The sequence below is a fragment of the Myiozetetes cayanensis genome, unplaced genomic scaffold (genome assembly GCF_022539395.1).
Source record: "Myiozetetes cayanensis isolate MyiCay16 unplaced genomic scaffold, myiCay2020 scf5-8, whole genome shotgun sequence".
NCBI classification, from domain to species: domain Eukaryota; kingdom Metazoa; phylum Chordata; class Aves; order Passeriformes; family Tyrannidae; genus Myiozetetes; species Myiozetetes cayanensis.
The window spans coordinates 10,010,122-10,022,568 of record NW_026087742.1 but is presented as its reverse complement, the minus strand read 5'-3'; the positions used below and the strand labels follow the sequence as shown (position 1 = coordinate 10,022,568).

At 46.1% G+C, this 12,447-nt stretch overlaps 1 protein-coding gene across 1 annotated transcript; it reads left to right on the top strand.

Annotated features, from left to right (window-relative positions):
• Window positions 1–1,416: 1,416 nt before the first annotated feature.
• On the top strand, window positions 1,417–7,501 carry HSPA13 (heat shock protein family A (Hsp70) member 13). The gene is made up of 5 exons (XM_050333803.1): window positions 1,417–1,444; window positions 2,820–3,160; window positions 4,762–4,975; window positions 5,558–5,725; window positions 6,641–7,501. Exons 1-5 carry the CDS (start codon window positions 1,420–1,422, stop codon window positions 7,309–7,311), a joined length of 1,419 nt encoding a protein of 472 aa, XP_050189760.1. The 5' UTR covers window positions 1,417–1,419; the 3' UTR covers window positions 7,312–7,501.
• The last annotated feature ends 4,946 nt before the right edge of the window (window positions 7,502–12,447 follow it).

Sequence of the window (12,447 nt, the reverse complement as noted above, 5' to 3'; positions counted from 1 at the left end):
CAGCTGAGCCCGGTGACTGCCCTGAATGGGCACGGCAGATGCTCACCTGGCCTCAGCTCTGAAATAGGAATGTCAGTGTGGGAGGATGGCTGGGGCCAAAAAGATAATGGTTTGGAAACCATAAGGGAAAATATGTTTGCTACTCCCTGGCTGGAGCTCCGTCAGCACACCCGACCTCCCACACACAGTACAGTCCAAGGGGGAATAATTGCAGGGTGGAGCAGAGTGGAGACACCGCGGCCAGGCTCTGTCGAAACCCGTGCAGAGGAGGGAACTTTCTAGCTGATAAGCTGCACAGCAGCTGAAAACCAAGGGAAATAAAGGAAGATGTCCTGCTGTTGAGTTGAGCAACCATGGCAAAATCCCTCTCCTTAGACTGACACATGTCCCCCTCCCAAGGGTCCTATACTGAGATATCCATCCCCAACGTACAATCATTTCTGACTGAGAATGCACGGCTAAAGTCACTCAACCTCCACCCAAATGTAAAGAAATAGTATAAAAGTAAGTTAAGAATGGGAAGAATTTAGGGAAGACTCCATCACACCTTCTGGGATCAGTCGACGAGCTGAGCCTCTCTTCTCCCTTACAGGGACACCTATTGGGTAGGAACTGTGCTCTGTGTGTGCTGAATGGTTATCTCAAGCTAATTTTTAGGGATTAGAACTTGTCTGTATATTGCCTTGAATTAGTATATTGCCTTGAGTATGTTTTTTGTGGTCAGATCCTGTCACCAGCAATGCCCGAACCTTAACCTGTCACAACCACGTTAATAAACAGACTTATCGCATAAGATGTTAATGTGAATCCTTTAGGGGTGCTGGCAGTGGGTAAAGGTGTGGAGACCCGGGTGGGCTCTCTGTTTGGTGTGTGACCCTGGCTGGTTCAGTGGAAGCGCCGCCGATCCAGTGAAGGGTGCCCCTGACGGGGTGGGACGGACAGGTCAGGCACAGACTGATCACACACAAAGGGTATGAACAAATCCCCCCCCCCTTTCAGTCGGGAAAACAACAACGCCTGTTTTAGCCGTGTTTATTAGCGGGTTGCCGCGTTTATTAACGGGTTGCCGTGTTCACTCGGCAGCGCCACACCCGCGGTCTCTGCCGCCGCTCGCCGGCGGGAGGGCGCCAGGGCAACATGGCGGCGGCGGCGCGGAACTACCGCTCCCAGCAGCCCCGCCAGAGCCCCGCCGGAGATGCGCATGTGCGACCCCGCCGCCGCCCGCCCTCCCCCTGCTAATGGGTGGCGCCTATTGGCCGGTACCCGCCGGAACCGGCGGCGCCGCGGTGCGCGCTGGGAGCTGTGGTTCGCTCTCCCCGCAGTAGAGCGGCGTGAGAAGGGCGGGCGGGTGCGTGCGTACTACCGTTCCCGGCAGGCCCCGCGCGTCCCGGAAGCAGCCGTCAGCGGCCGCGGGCAGCCATGGCGGGGCAGATGGCGGTGCTGGGTGAGGCGGGGACGCCTTTGGGGGGTTCGTGGGGGATTCGATGGGGCTCTCGCGTCTCTCTGCCCGCGGTATCGCCCCGGGCTGCCTCTCCAGGGCGGTGCGGGCTTGCCGTGCTCGGTGCGTTCAGTTGCGCCTAGTTCTGGGCTCCTCGGTACGGGAGGGGCGCGGAGCTCCTGGAGGGAGTCCAGGTCCTGGAGGGGACGAAGGTGATTAAGGGACTGGAGGAAAGGCTGAGGGAGCTGTCTCTGTTCAGCCTGGACAAGAGACGACTGGGAGGGGAACTCACCAAGGTCTGCAGGGAGGTGTCAGGGCATGGACCGGGCTCTGCCCGGTGGTGCCGAGCCATAGGACAAGAGACAGCGGGAGAAACTGATGCACGGGAAGGTCCACCCGAGCTCTGGAACACATCACCGTGTGCTCTGGGATGACCCTGCCGAGCAGGGAGCTTGGACCGGGTGACCCACTGTAGTCCCTTCCAGCGTGACCCGTTTGGAAATTCTGTGAAAGCCAAAGTGCTCGGTGGTGCCTGGCTCAGAAATTCACAGCCCAGACCAAACCAGGGCTTTCTGACGGGTCTGTTTGAAGCACAGCTGTGACAGACCTTCCCTGCTAGGAAAAAAGAGCTCGGCCATGCTTTGGAATTTAACCTATTTAAATTTCTTCTCCAAACTTCGTTGGTGCTTTTTGTTTTTCCCCTCCCCTGAGGCATTACTTTCTGCTTGACTTTCGGGTTTCCTGTTGTGCCTGACGACTGTAAGTAAAATTAAAGGCAAAAGCAATCAAACAGCAAACTACTCTGCACTTGAATGAGTTTAAGCCTTGATTTCAAGGCATAGAAAGGATGCTCTTTGGGAGGTCTGGTTGAAACAGGATGAGTCAGCATGGATTTGTTTCTCCTTATTTTCAGACTTCAGTGAAGCTGGAGGAGGTGTTTGAATTGGAAGTTTGTTGTTTCACTGGGATTTGGTGCAGCCCCATTAACTCTGTGTCCTTTTGGGGTCATTCGTAGGCACTCCCCTTGAAGTACAAATTAGCCTGTGTTACTGGAGTAACCTGCAGAGAGAAAAGGAATCGTTACAGTGTGTTGATATTTTTGGGTTTGCTGTCTCTCTTGGGCTTTCTTTTTTAAAAAAAATCAGTTTAGTATTTAATGACTGAGATTTTTGGCAGCCACTCTCTGTTGAATTAAGAGACCTGAATTAGCCGGTGACCTTGGAAGAAATTAAAAACTAATTGGGGTGCTGAACAGGCTCCATCCAGTGTGTGAAACAGAACTGCAGGAGGTGCAGAGTGTGACGCTGTGTCATTTGCACTGACTGACAGGTTTTGGAGCTGTAGGTCTTGTAATCCTGTTTCTCACTACTCTGTGTTTCAGGCTCTGCTGTTCTGGCTCTCCTGTTGGCCAGCTACCTGGCACAGCAGTACCTGCCCATGCCCACCCCCAGAGTCCTTGGGATCGACCTCGGCACCACCTACTGCTCTGTTGGCGTCTTCCTGCCCGGAATAGGGGAGGTGAAGGTCATTGCAGACGAGAATGGGCACAACAGCATCCCAAGTGTGGTCTCCTTCACAGACAGAGGGGTGTCTGTGGGATATGATGCCCTGGAACTGGCTGATGCCAACCCTCAGAACACCATATATGATGCCAAGAGATTCATTGGGAAAATCTTCACTTTGGAAGAACTGAAAAGTGAAAGCAGCAGGTATCCCTTCAAGGTGAGCAGCCAACGTCTTTGGTTCCCTCCAGGCAGGAAGCTGTAGGACACAGCCCAGGCTAGGGGATGAACAGTCCTGCTGAGAAGGACTTGGGTGAGAGGCTGGCCATGACCCAGCCATGTGCACTGGGAGCCCAGAAACCCCCCGTGTTCTGGGCTGCATCCAAAGCAGTGTGGGCAGCAGGGGAGGGAGGGGATTCTGCCCCTCTGCTCTGCTCTGGTGAGACCCCACCTGCAGTGCTGCCTCCAGCTCTGGGGTCCCAGCACAGGAAGGACATGGACCTGTTGGAGCGAGTCCAGAGGAGGACACCAAGGTGATCAGAGGGATGGAGCACCTCTCCTATGAGGAAAGGCTGAGAGATTTGGGGTTGTTCATCCTGGGAAAGAGAAGGCTCTGGGGTGACCAAACTGTGGTCTTCCAGTACCCGAAGGGAACCCACAAGGAAGATGGAGAGAGACTATTTACAAGGGCCTGTAATGACAGGACAAGGGGGAATGGTTTCAAAATGGAAAAGAGCAGGTTTAGATGAGATATCAGGAAGAAATTCTTTGCTGTGAGGGTGGTGAGGCACTGGCACAGGTTGCCCAGAGAAGCTGTGGCTGCCCCATCCCTGGAAGTGTTCAGGGCCAGGTCGGATGGAGCTCTGAGCACTCTGGTCTAGTGGAGGTGTCCCTGCCCATAAAGATGGTCTCTTCCAGCCCAGGCCATTCTGTGATTCTGTGACACTTGAAATTTGTACGGGTGATCAATTTGTCAGACCTTGAGCCGTTTGGCTAAATCTACCTGAGAACTGTGAGAGATACCTAGAGAGGGGAAGGAAATGGTTGTGGAAGTCATGTACCTCTGCACAAGAGCTGACAGTGGTTTTCCACAAAACCCTGTTTTTCCTACCAGGAAATGTGTGTCTGGGTAACCTTCCAGCCCTGTCTCTGGAAGGATAAATTTCAACTTGAAATGCTAACTCTACTTTGCTGAAACTTCACTTCTCCCCTGAAATTCTAAAAAAAGATTAAAAAAAAAGTTTAGAAGTCAAATCTCTGCTACAGTGCATTTTTTTCCTCTAGCACTTTTCTAGTGCTTACTGGACCAGCAGCAGGTCTTGAAAGCTACTTTTTACTAAAAAAAAGTATTGCATTAATTGAACACGATGCAAAATTTGCTGAAAACAGACCAATTTTCAGGTACTACAAATAGTTTTTGAATTCTTTACTTGTTAAGAGAAGCTGTTCCAGTACCAAGCTGTTTGCTTCCTTTCAGAAAGAAGAAGTGGTGGGAAGCTTTATCAGTAGGGTAACCTAATGATTAAAAAGCACCACTTCTGTCTTTGTGGTGTTGAAATGGATTACACAGTTGCTGGGTCTTAATTTCTTTTGATGTGTCTTACTGGGGTTCAGTGGGATACTTGTTTGGTTATACTTGGACCCCTTAAGTGGCATGCTTTGTATAATTCTCCAGGTCAAGGAGTTAATGTGATCTATGAAGTGGCAAAAGCACATTTATATTTTTAAAGATTAAAGACACTGTAGGCAAATAAAACGTGGTGGGAGCAGGGTGGGAAAAACGAATTCTCACTTGTGGCTTGCGTTGCTTTATCCTTCTAGATTTTCAACAACAACGGATCAGCTGAATTTTCTGTGACAGTTAATGGGACTTTTCACGTCACTCCAGAGCAGATTGGCTCCCAGCTGCTGCTGAAACTGAAGAGAATGGCAGAAGCCAACCTTGGCATGCCCATTTCCAAGGCAGTCATGTCCGTGCCAGCAGAGTTTGATGAAAGGCAACGGAATGCTACCATTAAGGCAGCTAACCTCGCAGGTGATGTATTCCAGTGTTTTTCTAGGAAACCTTCAGGTCTCTTTCACTAACAGCAAGGTCTTTGGGGAGGATTTAGAAACAGTGAATCAGTGATAGAGAAGCTTAGAATGGATCCAGTGTGAGGAACAGCAGAGAACTCTTGAGTCCCAACAGGTGCAGCTGGATAACGCAGACACAGGTGGCTGGAAGAAGGAAGTTTTACTTTGGGGAAAATAGAGTTTTTGGTAATCTCCAAATAGGGAGACTATACAGAGCACCCCTGGACAATAACAGAAACAGAATGTATAAAGTTAAGGCTCCTTAGTAAGATTTGTCTGGAAGAAATGCGTTTGGGCAAATGGTGGTTCATGACTTTGCCCTGATGCTGAAGCAGTACTACTTTAGGATTAAATAAGGAAAAGAGTTCATTGGGTATTACTGCTCAGAAAACTACTTCCCTTAGATCTGACATATTGCTTAAAATGAATCTGATTAAAAAAAAAAAAAACAAAACAAAAAGTAATGGCAAATGTAATTCTGATGTGAGAACTGCAGTTTCCTGAAGGGTACCTGACTGTTGCTTCTTGTTTCTGCTCTTTGCAGGGCTGAGGGTTTTGCGAGTAATCAATGAGCCCACAGCTGCAGCTATGGCTTACGGACTCCACAAAGTTGATGTCTTTAATGTTCTGGTGGTGGATTTGGGTGGAGGAACTTTGGATGTGTCTCTGTTGAACAAGATGGGAGGGATGTTCTACACACGAGCCATGGCAGGTAAGAAAAGTGCTTTTGTTTCTGAAGGAGTGGGAGGAAAGGTGCACATGAAGTTGCCATTGGAGGAGCTTTCTAAAACCTACCAGCTGTGTCACAAAATGTTCTCCCAATGCATTCTCTGCTGCTTTTCATGCAGAATTAGGTTTGTGACTGGTTTCAGCAAGATTACAAAGTCACAGGTTTGGGCTAACTCAAGGGGTAAGTTGTGGTTTCATTTTATCCATGGCTGTCAACTTTTTTGCCCACAGGTAAAGTGCTGGTGCATATTACAGTTACTTTGACCGGGATTTTGCAGGGCTGGAGTTATTACAAATCTTTCTGTTACCTTTGTCCAAACTGGGAATACTTGACAAATCGTTGACCGGGGCTGAGGAGCATCCTGGCCTTGTGTTTGGTGCCAGCTCAGTAGAGCAGGTTTTGGGAATGCGCATGCCCTGAAGCAGGTTTTGTGATTCCTGTGTGCCAGGATGATTCATCACTCAGCACAGAGGCAAGTGGCAGCAACATTTAGTCAGACTGTAGTGAGTACACAACTGCCTTTCAGATGACCTGGGTGCAGACAGGGCTGAGGTGCAGTGCCAACTGTCTGCCTTGCCCTTGATGAGCAGGTTTTGATGTGAGCTGCTGCTGCTTGGTCCAGTAAGAGTGGAACAGCAAGAAAGATTCAGCAGCTTCATTCTGATTTATTTAGACAGAGGTCCACTAAGTGAATTCTTGTTCTCAGTCAAAACAAAACAGTGAAAATTATTAAGCATCATTTGTTCTTCAGGGGACAACAATTTTGTGTGTTTTCACAGCTCTATGAGCTCTTGTGCTTGTGTGATTGTTCTGGTCCTTGAGCACCACCTCCCAGTAAAGAAGATGCATGCTGCTTTGAAAGTGATGTGTCTGATGCCTTCTGTTCTGCTCTTTCAGGTAACAACAAACTTGGAGGACAGGATTTCAATCAGAGGTTGATGCAGTATTTGTATGATCATCTCCATCAAACATACGGTTCTCTGCCAACCCGGAAGGAAGAGATCCACCGCCTCAGACAGGCTGTGGAAGCAGTGAAATTAAATCTGACTGTTCACGAGGCAGCTACACTAAGTGTGGTGCTGACTCTGCCAGAAAACAGGCTTACCAAAGCACTTCCAAAAAGTCAGGTGAAAACAAACAGTGCACTAAGAGGCGAGCCTTCTGAAAAAACAAGAGACCTGAACAGTCTTGGAGACACTTCGGAAGTAGAGAACGGCTTTGTTGAAGTGGTGTTTGAAATGGAAATCTCTCGGAAGCTGTTTGAGACGTTAAATGAAGACCTTTTCGAGAAGATTCTTGTGCCCATTGAACAAGTGTTGCAGGATGGCCACGTACACAAAGAAGAAGTGGATGAAATTGTGTTAGTCGGTGGCTCCACACGGATTCCCCAAATACGTAAAGTTATTCGGGACTTCTTTGGAAAGGAACCCAACACCTCTGTAGATCCTGACCTGGCAGTTGTGACGGGCGTGGCCATCCAAGCAGGAATTGTTGCAGGGTCCTGGCCTCTTCAAGTCAGCGCCATAGAAATCCCTAATAAGAATTTACGGAAGACTAATTTTAACTGAAAAGAAACTCTTCCCAGTTGCATTCCAGCTCTACAAAAGTGTGCTCTGAAGGTGCATACTCATCTGACTGGCAGTGGAGCCTAATCTTAGCTGTATTCTATTCCATTTTTATCTGTTCCAGTGAGGTGTTACTGGACACCTACCTGTGTCAAAGCTTGATATTACTTTAAAGGTACAAACGAGTTCAGAAGTGTACTGTATTTCCTTGGAGATTGGATGAAAATGCTAGTGATGACACACCCACATTTGCTTGCTAAATTTTATTAGCAAATCCTGGAGCGGTGTGTGTTTAAAATATAAAGGGAGTGTGACCAAAGGTTTGAGATAAGGTGGTACTGTAGGTATGCCCAGGTCCAGTATATTTACTTTAACTGTGAAGCAGTGTTAACGCACAGAGCACTGGCAGTGCTCAGCTTACATTTATTTATTAGATCGAGCCATTTGAGCATTTAAGCACCTTTCTAAAAGGCATTTTGCAGCTTGAATGAGACTTAGGCATTCACTTGATTCTTCTGCTGTTCATAACAGCATAATGGTATTGCTGAGGCTCTGTGGAGAATTGTCTCATGTTTCGGGAAACCTTACTGAAAACGTTGCTCTTGCCAACATAGTCACTTGATGTGTCTCCAAGGGCTTAATTCCTGATCTGGCTGTGATGGTTAGCACACAGGTGCTGCTGTTCTACCACTGATGTTCTCCACAGTGATGTTCTCCTCTGCCTTGGTTGAAAACTGCAGTAATTTTATGTGTCTTAAAGCCACACTTGTGTGTCTGCCCTTGAATTCGACCAACGCAAATTTCACTGTTGTTCATCTGCAACTGTGTGATGTCTTTCCCCTGAAGGACCCCAAGCCATACTGTCCTCAGGGAGGAAGTGTGGAACAGAAGGGATGGCCTGGATGAAGTCTCGTTCCTGTAATCCTTGTAAATGAAAATGGACCCAACTCCTTCATACTTTTTAGTTCATATCTCTGGATTAAGTTTTTCATGTCCTCATTCTAAACTGAACAGAGGTTGTAGCTGTCCTATTGGGAGGAAAACTGTGTGTGTGCCTTGGGATTTGAGGTGGCACTTCTTAGGACTCTGTTTTAGGCAAATAGTTTGCTATCCAGCTATCTTGAAAATGCATGAGGAGAAAAAAATTACTGATCTGAGAACAAACCCTAATTGGTGACAGTTCTACCCTCTTTGGAGGAGTAAAGCAATACTTAAAGGCCAGTTGAATTCTTTTATCTGTGTAGAAGTTTGTATGATAAAAACATGTCATTCAGCCAAGACTGGCTCCAACACCCATCAGCCCAGGTAAGTTCTAGTAACAGGTGGTTCTAAGCATTTTCTTGTCTTCTCCAGAATAATGTTGTTTGTATTAAACCTTGCCAAAAATTAATGTGGGGCTTAGATTTATTGTTTTAACCTATGACTATATTAAAATAGGCTTATTACTCTCTTGGCAGCAGACCTGATTTATGGCAGGGCCATAAATCAGTTGTGCTGACTCAGCAGTTTGCGTAGCTATTGTCTAATCTTTGAAGTAATCCAATTAAAAACCTCTTAAATTGAATCATAGCTGCACACAGCATTCCATCAACATTGTTTCACTTGACAGAGGATTCCAGGAATACTGCTAACATCTGTTTCATTTCCCTGAGTTGAAGGCCAAAGTGATATTTTTTTTTTTAATTTGAGGACTCTTTTTCCCTTTGTGCCTCTCTGAAAGTGACCCCACTGAAGTCCATATGGAACTTCCAGTAGCTAAAACTCCTGCAGTGAAAGAAGTGCCTCTCCAGGGAAACCATGGATTAATGCGAATCAGTACAGTCCTCAGCTGCTGTTTGGTGCCTTTGCTTTGCAGATATAAATGTGTGTGTTCAACATACATTCCAATGGCTTTGGAATCATTGTGACCTTTCCTTCTGTCCTGCTGGGAATTCATCTCAAAACCTACTGGAGTTACAGTAGGGCTTTAGTTCTTCATGTCATTAATGGACTGTGTAAAACAAGCAGAGCTGTGTAAAACCAGAACCACATCACAGTAAGTTAAATGATTAAAAGCTCTTTGCAGTTTTGGGACAAGTCCCAAGGAGTGTGGGAGTGACTTTAAACTGATAAACTCTTGAGGCAAATAAATGTTCTTTTTTTGTTTCACATACTCCTTCACTCTGGAGGAGTTAAATCTCCTTCAGTGTTAATCTGGGAATTGGAAGGGAAGGGTGAGTTGTTTACATGTAAAAAAAAATTCACAAAAGGGTATTTATTCAGATTTCTATACAGGTTGGATTTCTTATTAGAGAAGTTACTGTACATTGGATATCTCACAATGCATCCTTATTTATTAAATAACTTTTCTGAATTCTGCAAATTATTTATTTTGTGTCTTTTAATACTGTATTTTGGCAAAACCATTGAATTTTAAAGATGAATCCGCTGTACTACTAGTGGATATTCCCAGGTATGCACATGGGCTGCTTACCAAAAGTCTTTCTTTAAAGAAATCGATATTTGAAGGCTGAAATCTTTCTAAAATCCTTTAAATCTACGGTTGTCTGTGGTGTTAGATGTGTAAGAAGTTTCTCTAGCTTAAGCCTGTTTTGTGAGTTGAAATTCGGAAAGTATTAAGAGGCCTCAACAGTTTTATGTTCCTGAATCATTTCCCAGTGCAGATGATGAAATGCATTTTACAAATAACATTTTAGAATGTTTTTAATAAAAGCAATTTCTATCCCTTGGACATGTCTTCTTTCACTTTCTCAATTTAATTCCCTGTCTTCAAATTCCTCTGAAGGGTAGAGGATGAAGTTGTTTCAGCTCTGAGAGGGTTTCTACATCTCTGTCATCTTAGGAAATGTAAGGTCTGGAGAGCCTGAGCAATCATAGTGTTCAGTAAATGAAAGCTTCAAAACTGGCAAAAAAGCAGATATTTGTCTATTCCTATGAGGTAAACGAGGGGTTTCCCCTCAACTTCCTTCCAGTTTCTCCTGTAGTACTGCCAGGAAAGCGTAGAGTAAGGGCAACAAGCAGGGCTGAGGGAAGCGGCACCTGAGGAAATGGTAGGATTTCTGAATGATAGGGGGAAGGGAGTTGAAGCAAAGCATAATCAGGTTCTCCTCCATGCTCCTGCCTGTGAAAAGGAGAACTGGAGTTGTGGTGCCCTTCTGAGCCTCACTCTCACTTCTCACAGACCTGCTCTGGTTCCCTTGGCTATCCCACCCTTCCTTTCCCTATCCCAAGCTACCTGGCTGGAAAAGGAGTCCAAGAGAGCTCCTCAGAGGGATGAACAGTTGGGTCCCTCACAGGATCTCCAACCAAGTGAAGGTCACCTGCCCAGGCACAACAGGCCCAAGCACCTTCTCAGGACTCTGAGCAGGTGGTGGCCCTGCGAGGCAGAACCTTTCTGAAATGGTGACTGGTCCCTCAGGACAAGACTGGGACCTGACCCCTAAATACCCTGGAGGGTTAGGGGAATTCCTGTTTGGAGGAAAAAGGGCAGAAGGGGCGAGGTGTGCACTGAGCTCGCCTGCAGGGCTATGTGGCTTTGTGCTGGCAAGGGAGTTGTCTGGTGTTTTGGTGGGTTGGGTACTACAAAACCTGAGTTAATACTGAACTCAGCCAAGTGGTCTCTGTTCCTTAGAGTGCCTCTGACACCGGGTGTGTGAGGTGAGGAGCGGCTGCAAACCCCGTGTGATGTGCTTGATGCAAAACTGCCTTTCCCTGCCTGCCCTAAGTCTGTTAGGTGGTTTATTTTGGGAAGCCATTGCTGCATGGAAACAGCAGGAGCATATCATGATGGTTCTGCCTCCACTGCACCTCCTTTTTCGAAGTTATAGTTAAATATGAGGGGTACAGCTTGCTGAAAGAGAAGGAATGTCTATTTGGCTTTGCTGACATTAGGACAGCCTTTTCTTTTCACTCAGACTTTGAAATTGTTCAGTCTGCAGCTCTCCCAGCTGTGGTCTGAAGGTAGTCTGAAGCCCAAAGGCTATGTCAGCACCGGAAGTTAGCACAGAAAACCCTTCTTCCCACAAATAACACTAAATAAAGATCACCATGCACTGATGTTAGTCCTCAGATTATTTTCTCTGGACCTTGCAAAAGGGATTGGTCTCTGACGTACTAAAGTCTACCTCTCCTAGCCTTATGCCTAAAACTTATTATCACTTATGGAATGGCACTCACTTCAGTCCTTTCCAGGACCTCTGCAGTACTTCAGGTAAGGATAAGTTTGGAGAGGCAGCATGAAAAGGCAGAAAAGGGATGGGGACAAAGTTGGGGGAAGCAGAGCCTGCCTGGGGCACTGTGAATGTTGCAGTGAAGGTAAATGTGGGCATGAAAACGTTCTGCTCAGTTGGGAAGGTACTGGTGGTCTCGTTTGGGAGAAAAAAGAGCAAAAGAGATGAAAAGCAGAACACTTTTCTGTTTCTTGAGAAATATTTTCTAACACCCGTCTCTCCAGGACTTTCAGAACATAACAGGTACTTGGGCTGGGCTGTTCCTAGTCTAAAACCATTATATGCTTCTAATAGTTTTCTTGGAGTGACAGTATGTTGGGTTGTGTTTGCAGCCAGTTAAACTGGACAGTATTTTGCAATGTATGAGGATAGGCTTGAGTTTTTACCCTCAGGAAAGACAAGAGAAATCATTCACCTTCACTGCAGTAGAATCACATCTTTGAGGAACTCTCTTCAAAGAGTCTCCACTACCCTTCTAAAACAGAAAATACGTTTTGCTTGCTATTGGGCAAGAAATTAAGATCATCCTTGATATAAACCAGGTGTCAATATTAAACTAATATAACAGGGCTGTAGCCTGGAACTTTATTAAGGTACCTTGTTTTTTTTTTAAAACAGTTGATGGGGATATTATCTTAAAAAACTAAGTGAAGATTGATTACACTCGTTGAGTTGGTATTAAACTGGAAGAGCCTCAGGAACTGTAGTAAAAAGCACAGGCACATTTAACTGGCACTTTCAGTAAATGTACATAACCCGTCCTGCTGCTGTAATTAGTATTGAGGTTTACTTTAAAATTTAATAGCAAAGAGGCAGCTGCACCTGACCATTTTTCTGGGATTCCTTCACAATTGGATTTTGTAATGCACAATTAGATACATAAGATGTATGGTTTTCAGTTATTCAGAAA

What these genes read in the sequence shown, in the direction of transcription:
- HSPA13 (XM_050333803.1), top strand. Translation starts at nt 1,420, where the DNA reads ATGGCGGGGCAGATGGCGGTGCTGG. An exon ending in TAAGGCAGCTAACCTCGCAG is followed by an intron (nt 4,976 to 5,557) that starts GTGATGTATTCC and finishes TGCTCTTTGCAG; the next exon opens with GGCTGAGGGTTTTGCGAGTA. An exon ending in CTACACACGAGCCATGGCAG is followed by an intron (nt 5,726 to 6,640) that starts GTAAGAAAAGTG and finishes CTGCTCTTTCAG; the next exon opens with GTAACAACAAACTTGGAGGA.